The sequence below is a fragment of the Pangasianodon hypophthalmus genome, chromosome 1 (assembly GCF_027358585.1).
Source record: "Pangasianodon hypophthalmus isolate fPanHyp1 chromosome 1, fPanHyp1.pri, whole genome shotgun sequence".
Classification (NCBI taxonomy): domain Eukaryota; kingdom Metazoa; phylum Chordata; class Actinopteri; order Siluriformes; family Pangasiidae; genus Pangasianodon; species Pangasianodon hypophthalmus.
In genome coordinates, this window is record NC_069710.1 from 20,736,902 (window position 1) to 20,761,906 (window position 25,005).

A 25,005-nucleotide genomic window follows, 5' to 3' on the forward strand; every position below is an offset into this window, starting at 1 on the left:
TTTTCTTATTTCAAGCTTGAATGAGCTTATTCTATTAGCAGATCATTTTGCTTATTTGAAGCATTTATTTCTAGAAATAAGCAAAATTATCTGCCAATAGAATAAGTCAATTTTAAGCTTGAAATGAGTAAATATGTCTAGGAATAAGCTTAATGCTCTACTATTTGTTATATAATAATAACAAATATGATAATGAAAAATATTGGATAACTTTTCCTTTATTCAAGATATCTTCACTTGCTAAGATATCATTTATGTAGTGGATAAGCATCACAGTATTATTAGACTTTGTAGGAGTAACAAATAAAAAAAATAACAGTCATAGTGTTAATTGTGATATAGATCCTGATTTCCTTTCCAAAAAAAGTGTACAGTAAATAACTATAGGAAGATTTCAAATTGCTTTTTATTACAACATAACAAAAAAATAGCATCATGTAATGTGTATACATATTATATTTTCAGTATTAGGATGTGATAGAAGGAATTTAGCACTATAGGGATTCCACATACTCCACACACACACACTGTTAATTCTACAGTCTGCATTTAAACTAGACTGAAAAGCTCTCTACATCAGTCACTGGTTTAGGGTCTGTCTGATCCTGTGAGTTTGCATATCTTAAAACACTGTGATGCTACTTTAAATCTTAGCCACACTAACTTTTGTAGCTTACTCAGAAGAATGTCTAAAAGATTAACAGCTGTTCTCGAGTCATACCCCAAATTCTTTTGTAGTTGGATAAGCTCTCTGCTATAATCTTTTAATGTGAGCTTCAAAACAGTCCTGAACTGTAACTACTGAGTATTTGATAAAATTACTACTGGTCAAAAGACAGAAATGTTCCAGCAGTAAGTAAGTACTGAAAGTAATGTTCGTACTTGATTTTGAGGTGATCCTGGCCTTTTCCTAAAAGTCAAAGCTTTGTTCTTATGTACTGATGTAAAACAGGATCCATTCCTTCTTGCCGTGTTACTCACAGCATGTAGAATGATCAGGGGGATGATCCTCTTTACCTAACCAGGTAACTGAGCCTAGACAATGAAACTCAGGAAGCAGTTACACCAGGTTGGGTTAGAGCATTTCCAACAAAGCAGTACTATTTGCTTTATGGGCGTTGGCCAGCAACCAATTTTAACTCTGGTATGGCCATAGTAGTAGAAATCTGCCCTAAGGTGATCTTGATCACAGATTTTGTTCGAGCAATATTATATGTGATTCCCTATTGCATGTAAAGCAAGCTTTCTGAGGACAATATGATATTATAGAAAGAATTGTTTTAAACTAGTTATGAACAACAAAAAAAAAAAGCCTATAGGTACCTTGAGGATTATTATGAAGTGATTGCTTTAGACAAGCAAGTCTAAAGCAAGGAAGTAGGCTATTTATGCAGTTTGTCATAGATTGCATTACAGGTGAACATAATTCTAAAAGTAAGCCTGGATTACAAACTGTTTCAGACTGTACACACGTATGATCAGAGTCTGATCAAAGTCTGATCAGAGTCAAAGTCCTGAGCACACTGACTGGGGAAGCTGCTTTATAAATCATTTGAAGCATGCAACTACAAATAGGTTAGCGCAGGAAGAAAAAAAAAGTCGAGTCATTTACCTTTGGTGCCATTCCGTCCGTTTATTCTCCTGATGTCGAGGGGAACTACGTGAATACGGATCAGTAGATGAGTGACGGTGTTTTCTCACCGCCCTGCGTGTGGAGAGTCCCCTTATCTTCCTCCCTTTCCACGTCAGTCCTTCTGACTTTAATGACGGGCTTCGCGAGTCACTTCACTGAGTCGATTCTTTTGAATGATCATATTAGAATAATGTTCAGTGCTGCGTGTCCGAGTTCTGATTCCTTTGATTCAAATCTAAGCGCGGCAGAAAGATATGGTGTAGGTACCCAAATTCATTGATTTATACTATTATTTTATCTACACTGACTTAAGAGTTTATGTTTGTCCTGTTCATAGTAGCCTTAAGTTCACAATTTATAATTTTGGCTTTCCAAAAATCTTGGAGAAAACAACAACAACAACAACAACAACAAGGCAACAGTGAAACAGTTCAAGCAAAGGAGGCGTGGTAACATGGGAAATGGTAGGTTTTGTGTGTTAGCAGGAATTGTTTGTGATGTTTTTCTGCCATGTCATAGAACAAGCCGAAGATCCTAAGATGGATTTGGAAATCCTGAGATATTTATTAGTGCACAAGAGCCCATACCACAAATTCCACAAAGCCGCAGGCCATGAAAAAGTAGAGCAATAACTCAACACCCAACCAGCCTGACCACATTCTCAAAGAACATCTGAAAAACAATGGCATTTTCACGCTTTGTGAAGAAAACACAAACCCTGCAGTGAGGAACATACTTTTATACAATTATTGAGTTAAGGCAAAAATGCTGTTCTTATAGATGATGCTGAATTTGTACTGGAAGGTGATTTGAGTGGCCTCTGTCTTGCACAGGTCTCAAACTATGTTTTCAAACTTTGGTAGGTTTAAGGTATGGCACTGGTCTTCATTGGCTCTGTCAAAGAAATGCACACACACACACACACACACACACACACGAAAATATAAAGGTCCCATGATATGATATGGTGTATGTTCTGTGTAGAGTGATAAAGTGACTTCACTACCTGAGCTCAGAGTTGCTGGTGTGTGAATCACTCCGGTCCTCAGTATTTACAGGGTTCTCAGTTGCCACGGACATGTACCTCCCCATCAGCCTCATCCTGTCAGCATTCTTATTGATGTGTGGTGATGTCATAGCCGCCTCCCACAGATTCACTTGCTCCTCATCACTGGAGTCTCTGTGATACCGTGTATTTCATTTAAATGGAAGCACGTGTCTACTCCTAACACAGTTTTAATTATTGCCTTCTCTTGACCAAATTAACTCATATATTCGTTCATCTTTAGTAAGGACTATATGCTGATAAGGGTCATGGATCTAGAGCCCATCTTGGGCATTGGGCACAAGGCAGGGACATACCTTGAATGCAATGCCGGTCCATCGCATGGCACAGTGTACTCATACATACACACAATCATTTATTCTTAGGGGCAGTTTAGCATAACCAATCCAATGTTTTTGGAGGGTAGGATGAAACCAGAGAACTGGGGGAAACCCACATGGACACGGGGAGAACATTCACAGAAACTCCACACAGACAGTAACCCAGGCTTAGGATTGAACCATGGACCCTGGAGCTGTGCCACCATGTCACATTGAATGAACTCAAATAGCACAATTATCTATATATTTCAAACAATAATCTTACTAGTTATAATACTGAGGAGTAAAGCAGTATTACTGTAGTATAACCTATAATAATACAGAATCATACAAAACCAACACTGTAGCATGAGCATGAGAGCTATGTGTGCATGAAAACTATTCACTTGTTTTTATATGCCCATTGATTTTGTGAATAACCATAACCATAATAATATAAAATCATAAAAGGATTATATTTTACCAAAACAATGTCAGTGTTAGTTTGTCCATAACTGAATAAATTAAAATATGGTCAAGGACATTTGAATTGTAATGTTGAAATGTCGTTTCTGATTTGTTTTCCTTCTGGTGTTGTGCACCAGCTATAAACTTCAGCTTTAGCTAAGTGTTGGCTTGTACTAAGTTCAATAACAGTTGACTCACAGCTCATACTCAGAGTCTTCCTGGAATGTCAGGGGCCCCATACAGACAGCACAGATGTTCCCCATTATCCTGAAGCACTGCATGCAGAAACACCCTGAAAACAAATGTGTATATACACACACAGTGTTTTGAAAGCTTATATACATAGTTTATATACTAATTCACTCAAGCTTATTGTATCTATCTACCATCTCCTGCAGATAACGCCATTCATGTTCCTTATTTCCAAGCCTAAACTAAAACATCAAGCTAATCAAGGCCTTGTGAATCCTCTGAATAAAGGAAAATGTCTTAAACTCCATATGACTATGGTTGGGGATACCTGGGCTATGATATTAAAGGCAATATTTCCTTTAACATGAATACTAATATGACCTGTGCAGTTTTGAGTAGAGCAGGTGTAGAAATCTGAGCTGTTTTTGACCTTCACAACTTTCCCACAGGCCAGGCATGACTTATCACACAATCCCAGGAATCTGGCTATGGTGACTCCACCTGGCAGACTGCAATACATATACCGACACACAAATCTGACTGTGGTGGCTCCATTGTATACACAGCACACATTAAAGACCATTTCCTAAGCTCGGCATCCACAGACAATTGTAGAGTTATCATAACTTCATAACTAATGATTAATTATAATAAACTCATTAAAATCATTTTAAATGAGAGAACTAACTGGTACTATTTAATTCTGGCTGCTATTGTTACTGAGTCGTATTATTTGCATGCATCATTCCCTTAACCATCCAACATTAAGCTGTTCCTACAGCATGTTTTCCACCAGAACAGTATTGACTTGTGTCTGGCTAATCATTAGCTAATTCCACCTAGAACAGTATAGGGTGTGACTCACCGCAGTGCCAAAGTTTGCAGTACACCACCATTTCCCTGGTTCTCCTTTTCCCTGGCCACCACCTGCAGCAACGCTTTCCCCAGCGAGCCACGCTGAGAGAGGATATGACTGCGGAGTCGCAGAATCCTCACCTGCAAAATGTGAAAAACTATACACACTCATCTTTAATGTGACCTTGAAACCAACAAAATTCAAGAGAAAAACAAATAGACAATTATTAGGGAAAAGTATTGAAGCAAAAAACAAACTGATTGCATAAGCATGCACACCCTTTTATAATGGGTGCTGTAACTGTGTTCAGAGTTAAACATTCATTAAAAATTGTGTCCAGAGTTATTCATTCTGATTTACCCTAAATAAAAATCATTTCTTGTAGGATTTCCTTGAAACTATCATACTGGTATAGCCATGGTTTATAAGGAGCTGCCAGAACCTCAGTGGAATCTTATTGTCTAAAGGTACCGATCAGGAGAAGGGTATAAAAGAATATCAAGCCACTGGATCTACCATGGAGCACTCTGAAGACAATCATCAACAAGTGGAGAAAACAGGGACATTTGCCAAGATCAGGATAACCCTCCAAAGTTCTCTCTTAAAGTTACACTTCAATTTTGTTTTTAAAGGCAAAAATGTCTGACATGATTTATGTTGATTTCTGGCTTTACATCACAAAAACCTGCTATTTCAATACAGGGTGTAAAGTTTTTATATCCATTGTACCAAATGGTTTAGTTTGCACACCTAATGTTTTGTCTTTTACTGATTTATTCTCATTATGATTATTATGGCCTGGGTTAGTGGCATAACCTTTTGGAACTCATTTTGTGAGACAGCAGCAACAGATTCCAGAGGCAAAGGCAGCTAGCAAAGGTGACTAGACAACTCTTTGTTGTCCAACAGAAAGAAACAAGTAAATTTTATGTTTCACCTAATATACAGTAGATACCCTTAAATACCCTTGTATGGTACTGATTAGTTGCTTACTGAACTACAGTGTATCTTAAAGAGGTGTGTAGAAAGGAATCTCCTCAATGTGTAGCAATCTTAAAATAGTTGAAATACCATTTGTTTTCCTCCATCAATAATGTATGCAGCTGGATGCAAAAAAATGTCAACATTACTGCACACCAATTCTTATAGTCCACAACACTTATAGTCCACACTAAACAATACTGTTCCATTAGCCTATGGTGGGAAAATACTTTTCTAAAAGTAAAATAAACAAAACTTTAACAGAAATTAAGCCAAATAAAAGTGAATGTGATTATCTCTAAGATAAAAAAGATCTTGCAAACCAAGGTTCAAGTCAGAATTATGCTAATTATGCTTATTATGCAGCCATGTTGCATACAGCTGCTAGAGAATGATTTCAAGTGATACACTATATGGCCAAAAGCTATGTGGACACTTGACCATCACAACCCATATGTAGGCCTTCCTCATACTGTTACCACATAGTTGAAAGCACACAATTGTCTAGAATGTCTTTGTATGCTGTAGCTTTAAGATTTCCCTTCAGTGGAGCAAAGTGGTCTACCCCAAACATGTTCCAGCATGACAATGCACCTTCCCAGAAAAGTGGAGGCTGTTACAGCAGCAAAAGGGGAGCAGCTTTGGAATGGGATGTTCATATGATGTCATGGGATGCACATATGGGGTGATAGCCAGGTGTCCACATAATTTTGGCCATACAGTGTATCATGTATTTTTTTTTAAATGTGAAAGTAATATCGTTCACCACCACTGGTGTGCCTAGAGATGTCCCAGCTTTTTGCTAAGGAGATAAGCTTGCACCCCAAAAAAATCCATTATAATGTCTGATCACCCAAATGATTTCCCAGTGAGGAGAGAAACATTTAGCGAAATTTTTTGAATACTGTGAAAGGGATTACCAAGAAAAAAAAAAAGTTGACTACCTTAACTATGGTTGTTGTGTAGATGGTGTTTGTCTTACTTTTTCCCGCTGAGGGTGGTAACGTGCACACACAAACCTCTGTAGTCGTTTCGCATAACTTCCAGCAAGCACCAGGAAAAAGGCAAGACCATAAAGAAAGCCTGTGAATGAGCATAAAATGTGTCATACCCCAAATGCAGGTTACCATGTAGACAGCAAATTGTGAGGATAGGGGCTAAGCCAAGCAGTTCTCTTCAAACTAGAGTAGAAATCATTTCTAGGCTGGAAAATGTAAACAAAAGTCTAAAATGAAGACGCCAGATAGCCAGATGCATTGCAAAACTATATTGCAGACTGTAGAGATTGTGAGCTCTAACATAAAATTGAAACTGTATGTTATCACCCCATATGATAGATTTAGCAATAAAGTCATGTAGGTCACAATTAGATGAATGTTGCCTATATTGTTGCTAGTAACCATCATTTTTAATCTAATAAATAATTTGTATGTTATCATAAAGTAACACAAATGACTAGGATTAATAAAACCATTTATAGAATTTAATTTATGGTACATCAACAATTGCATTTCATAAAAATACATAGTTACGTAAAAAGTATTACTTTAAAATGTCACTGCAGGTTTACTTCCTGTTCAGCAGCCATGGCAGGCATGTTTCTATTGTTCTAGAGGTTCATCATTTTGATAAGTTCCTCTTGATCACTTCTCCTTTATTATTTTTATACTACCGCTAAACTTGATACAGCTTGGCACCAATCTGGCATAAATATTGATAGCATGCATAGTGCCAGTCCTAACCACTAGATGTCCTTAGATATCTGTTCACACATAAAGCACTCATTCTGTATGTACCAATGAATAGGTATATCATGTATTCTGGCTCCAGAGGTTTCATCAGGCATTTCTTGCTCAGGATTGTAATGTTCCCTTTCTGCAGAATGTCAAAGGAGGCCAGAATATCCTTAAAGATGTCAGAAGCATAGCCTGAGCCATTCACTTGTATGTCCACAACCAAAGGAGCTGGAGAAATATATGAAACAATATTAGAAGGCTATGTTATTTAGAAAAGGAGGAAATTGAGATTTCGAATAGTGCCAAGTGTCAACATTGACAAGTTGGTGAAATCATTCTACTGGTAATTATTTGTATATGTCACAGCATTTTAAGGGAGCAGTTTGTAACTTTTAGAGTATTCTCCTGCCTGCTATAACCATCACATAACGATTTGAAGAATTAGAACATTGACAAGCCTTGTCCTCTCCCCTATCTAGCTAGAGGTGTGTATCGGGGCTGGGATCCCACTGGACCCAACAACAGTTATGGGAGTGAGCAGTCAGATGTGAAACTTGCAGCACAAATAAAGGCAACTTTAATTTACATGGGAGTACTGTGCAACATAGTTATTTTTGGAAGATAAAACCAAATAAATTCATTAGAAACTATTGTGGGGTGGTGCAAACAAAAAATACTTCTGGAGCAGATGGAATGGTCAGAATTTCTTCAGGAGTGGATGAGAGTAGGATTAAAAAAAATCAGCACACCTCTAACTCTAAATGACTACACCCCCTCTGTTGAAACTACATATGCCACATAGCTTTCTTTTTAAAGATAAAGGGCCAAGCCAAGCAGTTCTCTTCAAGCAAGGGTAGTGCTCATTTCTGGGCTGGAAAAATGTAGATGCATTGGATGGCTATATTGCGAATCAAGTTTTTAAAGGTATCTAAACACTCTTTCATATATTTTTAACTGCTCATGAAAATGAATCATTGGAGCTTTCACCATAATAGCTATAACAGAAAGGTGTTGTGAGCATGCCATTGTCTAATGGAAATAAGGTATACTAACATTACAGTATAGTAAGATATATCGGATCTAAACTTTGGGTGAATTAGGCCCTATCTGCAAAGAAGGCAGGCATATTTTAGAAGTGATGATGCATAAGTCATCACATATTTGAATGTATTTTTCTCAAATTTGTCAATTTTTAGTTTAAATAATCATCAATGTCAAATTCCGTAGGCAGTTAACAAGGTCAGCATAGAATGTGTCAGAATATATAAAAAGTGAACAACCCAAAGCCACTTACCTCTAGCCACTATCTCTTCTTGAGCATGGTAATGCAGAATGTCAAACACCCAGAACACCATGAGTTCTATGGCGATCACCACACAGCCCATTATCATGTGCTTAAGCATGGACACCAGGCCGGATATGACTGTCCTCCTCTCTCGAGCCGTCAACCGAAAGCAGTCTTATGGGGTATGACATAAAACAGAAGTGATTATATAAATTATAGAAATTTATAGGTCCACACTTTTGGCTCCTCTTTAACAATTATTGAGTCAGACATTCTTTGTCTTTATCTTTTTTAAATCATCCAAACACATACACACACACACACACACACACACACACACAGATTCTCACAGGGTGTGATGTAGGTCAGAGCCTCTTTCTCACTCAGGGGCAGGACTGCTGGTTTTCCTTGTCTTGAGAACTTACGATCCATCTCTACAAATTGCTCTGTTATGTAGAAGTTGTCAAAATCATCTACATGAAGGTAGTGATTTTTGTACAGGACTGCCCTGTTCACAAGTGCAAAAGTATCACACTACACAGTCAACAGATTACGCTGCATTATATCAGTACTTCCATTTGCTTCATGGAAAGTTTACATACAGTAGGTAATAAACACACATACTTCATGGTTTCTGCAGTATGCATGCTAAATTTCCCTCATACAAAGCCAGATTTCATTTTGCCTGTTTGAGTGAGTGTACCACTTTATTAAACTCCTGAACTACAACAGTGTATTTTCTAATTATATTTTACCAGATCAGTAGAGAAATTTTCTTGATCTTTATGTCTACAAAATAAAATAAAGGGCAGTAATTAACAGACTGAGGAGTTTTTGTTGACTAGTAATGGTGGACTCACTGTAGGTACATGAACAGCAGCAGAAACAGGCCCACATAGGCCAGTAGACCCATGATGTCCAGGACACGCTCTCGGTCCTGAGACACCTCCTCCATGATCTTCTGAGCCATATGATGCACAGATTGACTGCTGTTTAGATTCATCTCAAAGTGCACAGAGGCCGACATGTTGAACTCAAACTCTTTCTTCATTTGATTGAATGCTGCAATAATTGCTAGAGTGAAAACAAACAAATTAATAGAAGACCCAGGTTTAACCATTAACCATATGTATAACGTAGTATCTAGATCTTATATACGGTCTATAGTCTTAACTGACTATGTTACTATATCCTGAAAGAACAGGGTGCAATAATGTAGGGGAGAACAGGAAGAAGGAGTTGCAGAACTTACGGAAAGCCAAGTTTGTCTTTAGATGGTTGGCAATATATGAGGGTATGACACAGAAGAACTCGCCAACTGTTGGGAACAAGGTGAGGAGAAATATTACATATCACTACATATCATTAAAACTGTGAGTTTTTAACTTTTAGATGACATTTGCACTTTCTGAGTTAATATTGAGAACTTCTGGATACTATTATTATAATTTTATTTTTAACTTTTCAACCCCTGACATTCTCTATGCAGCAGCATTCAAGCTGGAGAGCTCTGTTTGTCTGAGGCTGTGTGTGTGTACTCTGAGGTCATGTTTGGATTTACAGGCAGGACTGTCACTAAGGTTGTCTTGGCACAGAGGCGGATATAAAACAATAATTTATTCAAAATGAGAACATGCTGGCAAAAGAGGGAAATGAATGCGTCATGGTCAGCCAGGACAAGAATGAGACAGGAAATGAGAAAACCATAGTGAAGGGTAAGCATTCAGAGCAGTTCTTATGCTAAAACACTGATCTCTAGACGATATAAAAAATTTTAAAGCACTCATGGTGGTTGACACGTAGCATTAATATGTATTTTTTACATATTAATGTTGTAGGCACACAGTGAAGACACATAAGAAGACTGTAAAACATTAATCTAAAGCCCTGTACTATATAATACAACATGGCACATTGTGTATGTAAACACACAGTACTCATATATAGTCTATTACAAAACCAAGTTGGATGAAAAAACAAGGGAAAAACAAACTTCACCACAGTAATGAGTAAGAAGGCAATGATCAGAAGCTTCCTGTAAAGATGTTAATTACAGGACTGCAAAGGTCACAATAATACATCTGTGGAGAGGCTGACCGCGCGTGAGGCCACAGAGAGGCCTGAAGCCATCCACGATGTGGCACAGGAAAGAGAACACTGAGAGCAGCTCCATACAGTCAGCACGGCCCTCATCAAACACTGAGTTACATTTCTTATACGGTGTTCCCATCTCTGCATTACAGATATCGCCGATACTCGCCAAGAAGTGCAGCACATTTCTCAGAGAACGAGCTGAAAAAGGTCAGAATAAGAGAGGATGAAGTGGTTACCATGAGATACTATGAATCATTCCATAGTCAACATTCTCTGCTTTGTCCATCTGTCACTGAAATTCACTCACAGACATGGCGTACAGACTCTGTAAGGGCTCTGATTAAGTTCTGCACTCTGCCTGCCAGTGAGTAGGCGTTCCTGCTGACCTCCCTTACCTTCTCCAGCACAGCTATGTTCCCAAATCAGAAACACAAAGGCATCAGTGTCAGTCATTTATGAATTATGTAATACATTTTCATTTCAGAGAACATAAATAAAGTCAGATGTTTCTCAAATAAGAAAACAAACAGCACCACATTCACTTGCTGTTTGAATTTAGAAACATACAGTGAAGGCTAGTGTACATGACTTACGCAGCAGAGGAGTGGCAGCTCGCTGCATGAGTTGCTGGGTTTGGTTCATGGCTAACTCAGCACCGCACAATACGCTGGCTGCTGCTCGGTCAAAGTTTTCCAGAGTATTGTTCAAGGGGCCTTGAACCACAAGGGTGATGATGAGGAAGAGCAGGATTTTTTTACCCTCCCCTTCAGAGGTAGAATAAACACATGAAGAGAGAGTTCCAGAAATATTCAATGGGTCTAATGAATAGTTTTATGAAAGTAATCCAGAGAAGGGAATTTGTCATTGAGCCTAATTGTTGTATAGCATATATAATCTGCATAGCATACTCAATCACATAGAGTTAAGTGCTATTATATAAGACGTAAGTTTTAGATGTAGTTCTAAATGACGGTAAGGATTCTTACTGGAGCACAGCATGGGAAGCATGAGTGTGATGTTGCAACGCACACTAACGGAGAGACCCATTCCAAACGCTGTAAAGGCGGCCATGGTTACCGTGGTGATAATGCAGTACCAGAGCGCATGTTTCTGTATGTACAGTGCTGTTGCACCGTAAATGAAGACAAGCAACAGACCAAGCAAAAAGGCTGCAAGACTGCGCCAGGCACGACTCCATGCCGAACTGCAAAAGCTCCTTAACACCTGGCTGTTGAGTTTCATCCTGTCAAAACAAAGCAAAGTGAAATGTTTAGATGTTAAAGTGGAAACACTTTAAAATAGCTAGCTTTATGTTTTTTATATCATCTTTGTCTTTTCTACCTTCTCATCAAAAGTCCCACTGATCTTGCCTTTTCAGGACGCATTGCCCTAAGTTGTACGCATATTCCCCTTTTCCATAGCTGGTAGTAAACACTCAATGTCAATGTCCTGTTTCTGTGAACATTTTCTCACAATTCAAGAAACTACAGTTTTCTGGTATGTAAATTTATGTATAAGTATTGTTGATTATTTTCAAGTTGAAACAAAAGCATCTGTCTAGAACACTATTACATCACTTTTCAACTGACAACATTTGGAATGTGCTGACTTTTCCAGTGGACAATGAGGGATCGAGAAATGGAGGAACCTAGATGGAGATATAGAAAAAAAGCACCGCATTCAAGTATGATATTATCTGAAATAATGTTATTTTTGAATTTAGTAATATTCTTTAAATGAATCATTTTACATTGCATTTTTTTTTATTTACATATAAAGCATTAGAGAAGGTCAGTAAGCTTATCCTGCCTGACGTGGCTCACAGATTCTTGTTTGGACCAATATCTGATTTCCCTTTGGCCAGACTTTTAATAGGAGCTGCATTTGGAGCCATCAGTGGGACAGGTGAGAGCATACTGTTGTGTTTTGCCTCAGAAATGTAAAGATTTTTGGAAATGGATTTTAAAACAAATACACAGCATACATTTTTTTTGTCATTATCTGTATTATAGCTTTGTTCCTTGGACTCATGTACAACATTTCACTGACCACCTTTCACAGAGTCATAGCTGGATATGTTTTTATAGGTATGTCTCTCCTCTTTCTAGAACTTTCATACACTTGGTTTGCTGATGTGAAACTTCTTTAATGATGCATGCGTGCTTTTACAGCACTGTGTGTTCTAGGTGGGATGCTGTCTTCATATTTTCGTTGCTCAGTTCTTCTGATGTTTCCCAGCATTCTTGGCTCTCGTGGACAGGCTTATGTAATGTTGTTCATAATACAGTGTCTCTATCAAGGTAAAAAAAAAAACCTGGTTTGAAATGTTTCTTGTTTTGCATTATGCAGGTTGGACTTTTGTTGCTCTACTCTGATTTTCAGTGAAAAATAATAGTGCTATTGCCACTGAATTAGCTTTCCTACTAGGATAAAGAGGAAGTATATATCTTGTGCATTTTGATTATACTCAGTTAAATGGCCATAGGATTTATACATACCTATTCTTCCCTAACAAATCAAACTCACTACATTTAACCCTATAGTGGAATATTACAAAATGTAGACATCATGTACGATGTACGACATGAAATCTTAAACTGACAATTTTGTTGGCTAGAGAGAGTAGTTATATATACATATTATTTTTAAGAGGGTTATTCTCACTTGCTAAAGTGTATCCTCTCAGGTCCAATCTCCAATATCCAACATAATGTCCAGGATGTGGTCTTCTCTATGGGCTGCAATATAGACCTGCAAATTGGGCACAGTAAGATTATGTGGAGGACGGTTTCTGAACCATTTTTTCAAGTGTTACAGGAGATAGTGGTGAGTTCAACAGTAAAATGATGTTTCTGCTAGCCTGCACTTCATTTTCTGCAACCCCAATTGACAAAAGATACGATATTTGCATACTATAAATTAAAATTAACCACTGGATTAAACAAGATTATGAAACTAATGAGAGTTGAAGGACGTAATTGAAAGAAGCTGGACATTTTTCATTAATGGTGAAGACAGTCTACTCATATAAATGTATGTTGATGTTTGTCAAATAAACCACAATGCTTTTATATATTGAAACATCTAGAGAGTTCTTTATCAGCACTGTTCTAACAAGCCCATACTTCTCTCCCCCACATTAGACTGACAGTGTTCAACTCCAGAGAGAGGCGCAGAATGTGAGTAGACAGTTCCAGGGCATCAGGGATGAAGTGATGGGCCAGTATGGCTACGATTCCCTTGGTCAGAATCTTACAGCTACAGGCAACAGCACACAGGAGCAGTACACTGCAAAGACTATGAAGCGCTGTGAATGTGAGTGACACACACACATTGTAGGACAACTCAAATGGTACTTTTGTGTGGATTTACATTTGCTACAAAGAGAATTTAGTAGCATCATTTAGCCACATTTCGTGGTGGCCATGAAGAATGCTCCTCGTTGTTGTGAATACATACACCTTGTCATGTTGTAATGGACAGAATGCTGTGTACAGATGTGGTAAAGAAGGGCATTAATCGCTGCACAGAGTGGTTCAGTGATACATGGCTGAAGTGCATGGACACTATTAAATCCCCTGTCATCAACCATTTCCTTTGTGTGCCTATGAAGTTTGATTTTCTCTGTAATATTATGAGAGGTAAGTAGTTACAACAAACACTGTGTAGTTATTGTACATCTGTCTCATGAGATGGGTTATTAAAAATATATGGTATTTTCTGGTTCAACTGTGTTTTCACCTCAGTAATGACTCCGTGGTGTAAGGAACAGATCCCAGTGGAGGGAAACTTTGGCCAAACCTTTGACAAGCTCAATTCCTCCATCAGTAAACTCGGGGAACAGTTTACCACCAGCGTAGTCCTTGAGGTACAGTGGGTTGGCATAGATTCATCTATGCCACAATCCTTTGATTAGTGTGCTATATTCTGATAATGAACATTAAAAATGCTCAGAAGCATATTCATGTGCTAGTGTGTGTGACTCCTGACTCTGAAACACATTCAAGCCCTTACGTCTTAAAGCCATTATATCTTAGCCGCATATTCATTCTCAACCACAGAAGCTTAATAAAAAACTATATTTTATGTTTGGGAGTATTAGATGCTATGTTAGTCTTGTCCTGTGCTATCTACAGAAAATTGAGGATCAGCCCATGTTTGGAGTCACAGTTTTTCAGGACGAATTTCGCAAAGAGCTGGCCAGGACATTTAAGGAGAAAAAAAACACTGTTGAGCAAATATCAGGGATTGTGCAGATCCTCCTCTCCTTCACGTTCATAACTGTTTTCATTTCGTAAGTGCACAGATTTTCACCCCCTCCACTATTATACATTCATATTTAGTGTAAACAATAAAATATAAAAAATTACTTTTGTTTAAACAAAAAAGAGTTCTCACAAGAACAATGTGTAAAAATAATCTCAGAGATATATACTGTATGTGCCTAAATTATTGACATCCATAAAGCATATTTTAAATAAATCTAAACAAATTGTCATCCTTTGAAAAAAAGATATATTATATATTAGCTATTAATATTCGATCTTCACAGCCTTCCTTTATTTTTATATCTACTAAGGGCTTTTGGATATGCACGACAATACACCAGTGATATCTGCTTTGACAATGTCTACATTACAACCTACTTTAGACAGATTGATGAGAGGAGAAAGAGAGGGGTAAGATCCATTCTTCCCCCTAAAAAACTACAGTGGATGTAAATAATCTACACAACCCTGTTAAAATGGCAGGTTTTTGTGATGTAAAAACCACCTTTTTCCACCTTTAAACCTGAAATTGCAAAGTATACAAATAAAGTGAAAAACAATCAGAAACGTTTTTAGGGGAAAAAAGAAAAATAAAAAACATACAATAACCTAGTTGTATAAGTGTGCACACCCCTCAATAAAGTGTTAGTTTAAGGGTGTGCATAAGTGTGCACAGCCCAATCTTTGATCTTCTTTTTGGTTAAGCCATTCCTTTGTTGATTTGGATGTATGGGTCATTGTTGTGTTGAAAGGTGAAATTCCTTTTCATCTTCATCTTACTGGCAGACACCTGCAGGTTTAGCACTAAAATCGGCTGGTATTTGTAGCTATTTACGATTCCCTCCACCTTGATAAAAGCCACAGTTTTGCAGAAGAAAAGAAGCTGTAAAGCATGATGCTGCCACCACCATGCTTCACAGTGGGTATGGTGTTCTTTCAGTGATGTGCTTTTTTTGTGCCAAACATACCCTTTGGAATTATGGAATTATTATAACTTTTGGAATTGGTCCCACCTGACAATGACACATTTTGCCACATGGTTTGGGGTGATTTAGTTGAGTTTTGATGTTTTTTGTGAGAAAGGGATTCTCTCTATCCACCCTAACCCATAGCCCAGATATGTGAAAAATATGAGAGATTGTTGTCACCTGCAGAGAGTAATTAATACTTGTCAGATATTCCTGCAGCTCCTTTAATGTTGCTGTAGGTTGCTGTAGGTCTCTTTACAGCCTCCCTGGTACGTTTTTGTCTTGTCCTTTTATAAATTTTGGAGGAACGTCCTGTTCTTGGTGATGTCACCAAGATCTATATTTGTAGTTAATTAGAATAATTTAATTGATTGAAATTGATTGAGATTGAATGTGATTGGTTCATTCTGAACCAATTTATAAATTATAAATTTATAAATGTAAAATTTATATCCTGAATTTATATATTTCTGTAAAGTTGCTTTGTGACAATGTCCATTGTTAAAAGCTTTATGCAAATAAGATTGAATTAAATTGAATTAAACACAGCCACATCCCCAATTATAAAAGGGTGTACACACTTATGCAACCAGGTTATTGCAACTTTTTTCCTTTTTCCTATTTTTCCCTAAAATGTTTCTGATTGTTTCTTATTTAATTTTTATATGATGTAATTTCACATCGAGGGTGGAAAAAGTTCTGACATAATTTATCTTGGTTTCATTTTTTACATCACAAAAACCTGCCAATTTAACAGGAGTGCATAGACATTTTTTTTCCCATTGAACTTGGCTAAAGCTGACTAAAACTATTTTTTTCAGGGAAAGAGGTATCTGCTGCCCTTGAAGAAAGCAGAAAAGAGCAGTTTCATTGAGCCCTGGAGCTTAAAAATCCATTCCAATGAGCTGCAACCTGTGGTACAATCTTTAGGGATATAGTACATGTTGTATTAATATATATATATGTATGTATATATATATATATATATATATATATATATATATATATATATATATATATATATATATATATATATATATATAGTATAATAGTAATAATATAATACAATAATATAATATATGTTCAATCACTACCAATGTTGTAGCTTTTGGAAATTTGGAAATGGAAGCTATTTTGCTGTTTCTATGTTAAAAACAATGCAATCTCAACTCAATAGACAGCAAGCCTGGTCCAGGTTGTATCTCTGGCTCTGTTTGTGTGTGTTCTGTTGGCCACTGATAGAGTCCTTTATCACATTTTTGACATCATCCGTAGGCATACCTTTACAGAGCACTCTTTTACAAGTGAGTATAACACACATATGTGAAAATGTTCCTACTTTAATCAGTATACTTGTAAAATGTTCAGAAATTTGTGCCTCTTATTTTCTCTTGTTTTACAGGTAGTCATGACATACACATTGACATTAGAGGCAATTCCATGTTAGCTAAGCTCCTGCGTAAAACTATCGGTGCCTTCAACACCTCCTCTAACCTAGACTTGCAGTCCAGTAACTGGCGTAGGTGTCTTTCTAGTTTTCTACATTACACTTTCTTTACACTGATATGATGCCTTGCATTGCCTTGTATGTCACATGGTCCTGAGACATATTTTATCTTACTGTGTAAATGAAAATGGGTGACATCAAACATTTATTTGACCCCTGGCTGACCTTACCAGTGTTTTATGATCCAAACCAGACAGTGACTTCAGTCCAGGAATGAGCTAAGAACATGCAGGCAAGGTCTCAGCACATTTATAGCTGAGTCCTCGGCTCTCAGGCTTCAGCACTTCCACTGATCTGGATTTAGTTAATGAGCTGTTGGCTTTGAGGTGGAACATTATCCATTGAGAGTCCATTCACAATATAGCTTACAGTAAGACTGTCCATCGTTCCTGTATTGCTCAGTGATTTGATATTCTGTGATTTGATAGCCTATGATGTGATTATGCAAAGGTTTTCAGAGCCTTGACAGATCTCCAAGAGCGCCCTTAGTATGTCTGTTATGTCTGCATGTGGTAAAATGATTACCACATTTGCAAGTCACAGGCTTTGGAACCCTGTTTGTCCTGACATGTTTAGCATGGCTGTGACTTTAAGCTGATCAAAGTTTCTGGATCGGGCAGTTTAAACACAAGCTTGGGGCTCGGTCTGGCCTCTGTCTAATCAGGTCTGTCCTTTACATGTTGGTATACAGAGCTGAATACAGAGCTGTATATGCCTGTATACATTCCTACTGGCTTTTTTTAAATAGGGTAAGGCCCGTGCATAACCATACCACTGCAAAAAATTATATCTTAGCAAGAATAAATCTCTCGAATAAAGGAAACATTATCTAATATTTCTCATTATCTCATAATATTTCTCATTATCTCATAAGCCATTAAGCCTTTTTCTGTATATATTTACTAATTTCAATCTTAAAGTTGTTTTATTGTAATGGTATCTAAAAAAAAACAGAGCTATTAGTTGAATATGTCTATAATCAAGATTTTTACATGCTAAGATATCATTTTTTGTAGTGATATACTCTGATGGTGTTGTACCTGATTGACATTATCTTTCATACCTACATTTACCTCCTGGATTACCCCATGTCATTTTTATAATTATTTGGTAAATATATATATATATATATATATATATATATATATATATATATATATATATATATATATATATATATATACATTTAATACATAATGCTTTAATGTATATATATATATATATATATATATATATATATACAGTCAGGTCCATAAATATTGGGACAGTGACACAGTTTTGGTAATTTTGCCTCTGTACACCACCACAGTGGATTTGAAATGAAGCAGTCAAGATGTGACTGAAGCATAGACTTTCAGCTTTAATTCAAGGGCTTTAACAAAAATATTGCATTAACCGTTTAGGAATTACAGCCATTTTTTACAGAGTTCCTCAATTTTCACAGGCTCAAAAGTAATGGGACAATTGACTGATAAGCAGTTTCATGGCCAGCTGTGGCCTGTTTCCTCCTTATATCATGATAAATTAAGGAGATAAAAGGTGTGGAGCTGATTCCAAGTGTTGAATTTGCATTTGGTAGCTGTTCATGGGAACTCTCAATATGCCGTCCAAAGAAGTGTTGATGCAAGTGAAGGAGGCCTTCATTAGGCTGAAAAACCAAAACAGACCTATCAGAGAGATAGCAGAAACTTTAGGAGGGCCAAATCAACAACTTGGTACATTCTTAAAAAGAAGGAATGCACTGGTGAGCTCAGCAACACCAAAAGGCCTGGGAGACCACAGAAAACAACTAAAGTGGATGATTGCAGAATTCTTTTCTTATTGAAGAACAACCCCTTCACAACATCTAGCCAAGTCAGGAACACTCTGAGGAGGTAGGCCTATCATTGTCAAAGTCTACAATCAAGAGCCACCTTCATGAATGTAAATACAGACGGTTTACCTCAAGATGCAAACCGCTGGTAACACTCAAGAACACAAAGGCCAGATTAGACTTTGCTAAAAAACCTCTAAAAAAAGCCTGACCAGTTCTGATGCAAGATTAACTTGTACCAGAATGATGGGAAGAGAAAAGTATGGAGAAGGAAAGGAAGGGCTCATGATCCAAAGCATACCACATCATCCATCAAACATGTGGAGGCAGTGTTATGGCATGGGCATGTTTGGCTGCCAATGGAACTGGGTCACTGGGGTTTATTGATTATGTGACTGTTGATAGAAGCAGCAGGATGAATTCTGAAGTGTACAGAGCTATACTTTCTGCTCAGATTCAGTCAAATGCTGCAAAACTGATAGGACAGCGCTTCACAGTACAGATGGATAACAACCCAAAACATACTGTGAAAGCAGCCCAAGAGCTTGGAAATTAAATGTTCTTAAATGGCCGAGTCAGTCACCTGACCTCAACCCAACTGAGCTGCTTTTCACTTACTGAAGACAAATCTGAAGGCAGAACGACCCACAAACAAGCAGCAACTGAAGATGGCTGCAGTAAAGACCTGGCAAATCATCTCAAGGGAGGAAACTCAGCATTTGGTGATGTCCATGGGGTCCAGACTTCAGGCAGTCATTGACTGCAAAGGATTTACCTCCAAGTAATAAAAATAATCCTAATATTTATGATTATATTAGTTTGTCCCATTACTTTTGAGCCTGTGAAAATGGAGGAACTCTGTAAAAAATGGCTGTAATTCCTAAAAGTTTAATGCAATATTTTTGTTAAACCCCTTGAATTAAAGCTGAAAGTCTACGCTTCAGTCACATCTTGATTGCTTCATTTCAAATCCACTGTGGTGGTGTACAGAGGCAAAATTACCAAAACTGTGTCACTGTCCCAATATTTATGGACCTGACTGTATATATATATATATATATATATATATATATATATATATATATATATATATATATATATATATATATATATATATATATTAAAGCATTATGGTCTAAGTATGTTAACTAGATTTGAAGGCCAGAAAAAATAAATAAAATGAGATTCTCAAAACCTCATATCAGAGTAAATAGCATATTTATACAACTGAATGCAAAATATTACATGAACTTGCAATCATTCATCTTCAGTAACCACTTTATCCTGGTGAGGGTTGCTGTGGATCTGGAACTTATGCTGGAAACACTGGGCATAAGGCAGGAGAATTCGCCCCAGTCCACTGTAAGGCACCCTGAGGATATTCATTCACACCTAGGGGGGAATCCACCTAGTAGCATGTTTTTAAACTGTGGGAGGAAACTGGAAGAACATGCAAAACTCCACACAGCCAGTAATCCCAGCTCAGGATCAAACCGAGGATCCTGGCACTGTAAAGAGGCAATGCTACTTGCTATGCCACTGTACTGCCAGTTTACATGGCCTTAGAACAAAAACAAATAAAAAGTATCATAGATATCCTTCAGGATCACAAGTAACAACATGTTTTAATATGAATAAAGGGGAAAAATGAATGAAATCACTTCAAAGGCTTCAATGTGATATATACATATATTTATCTAATAAATTAAATGCCCACCTTTATAACTACTTCCAACCTCTTCACTATCCTCTGAACAGCTTTTGGATCTTTGCCCCTCTGTAGCCCACTTACCACTACACATGCCTCCTGCCATATTTGGTATATCTCTGCCAGATTGCTTGACAGATCTTTGCCCATTTTTCCTACTGGAACTATAACTTATAACTTTGCCAAGCATTCATCTTTTTTAGCTCAGGTCTGGAGACTTGAGAGGGTAACAAAGAGACATAGCTTCATTTCAAAAATATTGATTTTCTCTTAGGTTAGTAATTGTCATGTTTCAGCATACACTCATATTTCATTTTGGAATTCTATTTTTGTAGATTTTTATTGTTTTAATGAAAGCACATTTTGCTATTTCCATTAAAAACAATGGGGAATGCAAACTTTTGCCCAAAACTGTATGTTGGCAATTGTAGATTTCAAAAGTGAGTCATTCTGCAGTCTTAGAACAGTGGGTCACTGAAATTGTTTACCAGCTTTTCTGAGATGAGGACATAATGGATCACATAATGTGTGTGTGTGTGTGTGTGTGTGTGTGTGTGTGTGCAGAAGAAGGGGGATATCTGACAATTTCGACCTTGTGGGGACAATAAGTGTAGACATAGCATTAATTAGCTGCATTAATAATTATGTCATTTGAAAGTCCTTACCAGGATAGTAAGACAAAGATGTGTGTGTGTGTGTGTGTGTGTGTGTGTGTGTACGAGTGGGCATGTTTATATCTTGGTGGGACCAAATGTCAAAACTGCCAGATCCTTGAGGGGACTTTTGGCGTGTCCCCACAAAACTCGTTACAAAACTGCTTACAAATGCGTCTGTGGGTGCATGTGTGTGTGTGTGTGTGTGTGTGTGTGTTGGTGTGTGCTTATAGAGTGTCTCCCACAGCCTCGTACCCTGAGCCAGGCTGACTACCTGTGGAGTACCCTCCCAGTGCTGCTGATGGGCCTTATGTGCTGCCTGCAGGTTTATACAAACCGCCTACGCAGGGTCATCACCACCTTCTACTTCCCTAAGGTAACACTGTTAGTTTAGTTCAATATATATTTTATTATGCCCAGTTAGTTCAAAAGATTAATATATTTCATATATTTGCAGTAATTAGATGAAGGAGTATTTATTGTCAAGTGTTTTGGTCATTTATTAGGAACTTTATATCCATCCTCCACACAGAGCAGCACAAATGACTCATTTTGCTGCATATGTAAGCTCTCATTGCAAAATGTTAAACAGTTTTAGTGTTACATAACAAATAGTTGCAATATGAGATGAGTAGGATTTAATCTAGCACTGTTTCAGACACAAAACACACACACAGATAGTGCCTCTTATACAATGTTCCAATATAAGCCCTAATATAGTCTGTCAACTTTCACATAGAAATATGAGCAGGAATGCAGTCATAATTAAGCACTGAATGTATATTTTCTCTAAACACGCTGATATTCTGTCATTTATTCAAAATCATATTAAAGAATAGAGTTTGTCAATGTTCCAAATCTATAACAAGTTGCTTTCTGCTATACAGGGAGCATTAACCAGTACAAATAAGGATCTATGAAAATACACATCATTATACAGCTTCTACCAGCAAATAAATAACATAGGGTGTCTTTCTATGGGTGATGGCTATCCCCAGTGATACATCACAAGAATGGGCCAACAAGAAAAAAGCCTGATTGAGTAGGTCTTTAAGGAATTGTCTGAGTCTTAACTTCCATTTTAGCCTCATTATGGTCACTGTCAAGAGTAATCAGGTGAACAAGTACATTCAAGAATGATCTATTACCACAACTGGATAAAAGTAATAATCTAATTTTATGGTTTTATCATTGTATATTTAAAATCAGATGCTCCTTCATGCCTTTCCAGAAGCTTAACAGATGTTATTTAGTATGTAAATTATGAATGTAAACTTGCATATCTGGTATACTAAATGTTCTTGCTTATGAAAAAGGATTTTACTTTTTTAATTTTTCTTTAGACTGCAGACCTTGCATTTTTTTTTCTAGGGTACTTATTGTTATTTCCTTCTAAATAATTAATAAGACCATTACAAGTACCAGTATTGCACTGCATTTGATATACCTCACTTGCAGAATGGTAGAAAGCTCTTAAATGAAAGAACAGGACTTGGCTCGGAGAACGATTTACAGGTCTTAAACGCTTGGTGGTGTGCTGCAGTGTGTTTCACTGAGTTCATTAGAATTAACAGAACATGCTGCATGAGCACAGCAAAATCCCTATTGTTGTATTATCTCTTACAGTGTTCATTTGTGTACAGCTGGACTGTTTGTGTTAATTCAACTCTTGTGGACTTTGTTGTGTAGGGAGAAATATGTATGTGTATGTGTAATAATAAGCAGAGAGCATTTTACACTAATAGCTTTAGACACATCGTGTACTGAGGACCCATGTGTCTATGAGAAGGATTAGGGGCTCCGTCAGGCTTGAAACAGCTGCAGCATCAATAACACTATTACGCAGAACAGATCACTGCTTATACCATTGTGTCTCACCCAGCTCATTCCATTTATTGCCAAAGGAAAACGACTAGAATCTATTTTTCTAGCTTTAAAGTATGTTTGAGCTATGTTTCTTTCTTATATTTTACTTCATTGTCTTATCTTGACTATTTGGATCTTCCATATGATCTTGATCTGTTTGGGCTCTTGGTCCTGGATAGAGAGAGAAGAAACGGATTCTTTTCCTCTATAACCTCCAGATCCAGAAACGCATTACTTTTGTCAACCGGTTGAGCAAACAGCTCAGGCGTCAGCGACAAGCACCAAAAACGGTGTGTATGCAGTTACACTCCAATTACTACTAAAAAGGACCAAAAACACGCACACAGTTTTAAATGACAATTTTGCTGACAAAGTTTTAACAGTCTATGTTAAGTAAATTTATATCTAAGTTGTATTCCTCTATGTTACAAACTCTATAGAGTTTAGTGTAACATGCATGTAGAACCTAGAAGACTATGGTGGTGAGGCTTTAATTAAGATTGTTACACAACCTTCCACTTTCTCATAGAGACTCATTAATTTTCCACAACAAAAGAAAAAACAAGAGTGCCAGAATATCCCAGTTTCATTGATCTTCTCCATTCTCCTTTTTCTTGCTGTCACTCTGTTCTTTTGCCGTTTTCAATTGTATTCATTGCCCACACTCTTTATCTCTCTTTCACTCTGTTTGACACACTATTGTCTGTCTCTCTCACACTTTCTCTCTAACTGTCTCTTCTTTCTGTCTTTCTCAGGTGCTGTCTGTGCTGCTGTCTCCACTGGAACGATTGGGGTGGGGTGTGTGTTGGTGTTGGGTGTGTGTGGAGTGTATGAGGCAGCGGCGTGCTGTGCATTGTTCTGTTGTTGGCTGTAATGCGCTCTACTGTGCACAATGCTGGAGGGATTTGGGGAACAGCTGTATCTGCTCCTTCCCCAAAGATAGGGAGCCTCAAGACAGTGACTCTGACACAGACACAGTTTACTATGTTCATTAATTAGTCTCGCATGGGACAAAAATGGCAATGTTTACCCAAATTCACTTATTATCTGTTTACTAAACATTCCCATTAATAAAAAATAAAACATTTTAAATGTGTGTGGTTCCTATTTACAAGCATTAAGGTGGTTTAGTATTCTGTATTTGTCTGATTAGAGCAAATTACGAATCTACATTAGGAAAACGATCTACACTGGGATGGTGTGATGTCACACTGAAGCTGATTATTTTCCAATAACAGCACAAAAGAAGTGTTTTATATCCTTTTATACCACAGCAATGTATTAATTACAATTTAAATTTATTAATGAACAACACATCATGCTTTTTAACTGTTTGTAGAGGCATTTAAAGTTGTGGAACATCCATGAGAAAATTTTGTTCCTCTTATCATTTATGGTATAACAGCGATAAACAGTTGTTCACTCACCAGTGTCAATTTTGTTCTCTTTCTTGAAGTTAATAAGACAAAAACAATGCAGCTTGTTATGCTGCCAATAAACTGGCAAGCACAGAGTACTCTGTCCTGAAGACTTTCCTGTGGGGGGGGAAACCTAGGACCTTGTTACAAAGCACTGACACTGGAGACTCCTTCCATAAATTCCAAATGAATAT

General features: G+C 37.3%; 2 protein-coding genes across 2 annotated transcripts; one reads left to right on the forward strand and one right to left on the reverse strand.

The window, feature by feature from the left end:
• Positions 1 to 1,899: 1,899 nt before the first annotated feature.
• Positions 1,900 to 12,259, reverse strand: dcst2 (DC-STAMP domain containing 2). The gene is made up of 15 exons (XM_026939666.3): positions 11,597 to 12,259; positions 11,204 to 11,374; positions 10,918 to 11,019; positions 10,614 to 10,808; positions 9,769 to 9,834; positions 9,377 to 9,590; positions 8,867 to 9,024; positions 8,526 to 8,690; positions 7,292 to 7,459; positions 6,478 to 6,578; positions 4,524 to 4,654; positions 4,040 to 4,167; positions 3,665 to 3,758; positions 2,640 to 2,813; positions 1,900 to 2,527 (listed from the first exon to the last, which is right to left on the reverse strand). The coding sequence occupies exons 1-15, from the start codon at positions 11,850 to 11,852 to the stop codon at positions 2,470 to 2,472; spliced, it is 2,181 nt and encodes a 726-aa protein (XP_026795467.3). The 5' UTR covers positions 11,853 to 12,259; the 3' UTR covers positions 1,900 to 2,469.
• A 424-nt stretch (positions 12,260 to 12,683) lies between these two features.
• Positions 12,684 to 24,588, forward strand: dcst1 (DC-STAMP domain containing 1). Its single transcript, XM_053235205.1, has 13 exons — positions 12,684 to 12,910; positions 13,297 to 13,436; positions 13,754 to 13,925; positions 14,108 to 14,251; positions 14,357 to 14,478; positions 14,747 to 14,904; positions 15,190 to 15,289; positions 16,668 to 16,763; positions 17,024 to 17,150; positions 17,249 to 17,365; positions 21,761 to 21,903; positions 23,573 to 23,683; positions 24,149 to 24,588. Exons 1-13 carry the CDS (start codon positions 12,766 to 12,768, stop codon positions 24,386 to 24,388), a joined length of 1,815 nt encoding a protein of 604 aa, XP_053091180.1. The 5' UTR covers positions 12,684 to 12,765; the 3' UTR covers positions 24,389 to 24,588.
• Positions 24,589 to 25,005: the final 417 nt, after the last annotated feature.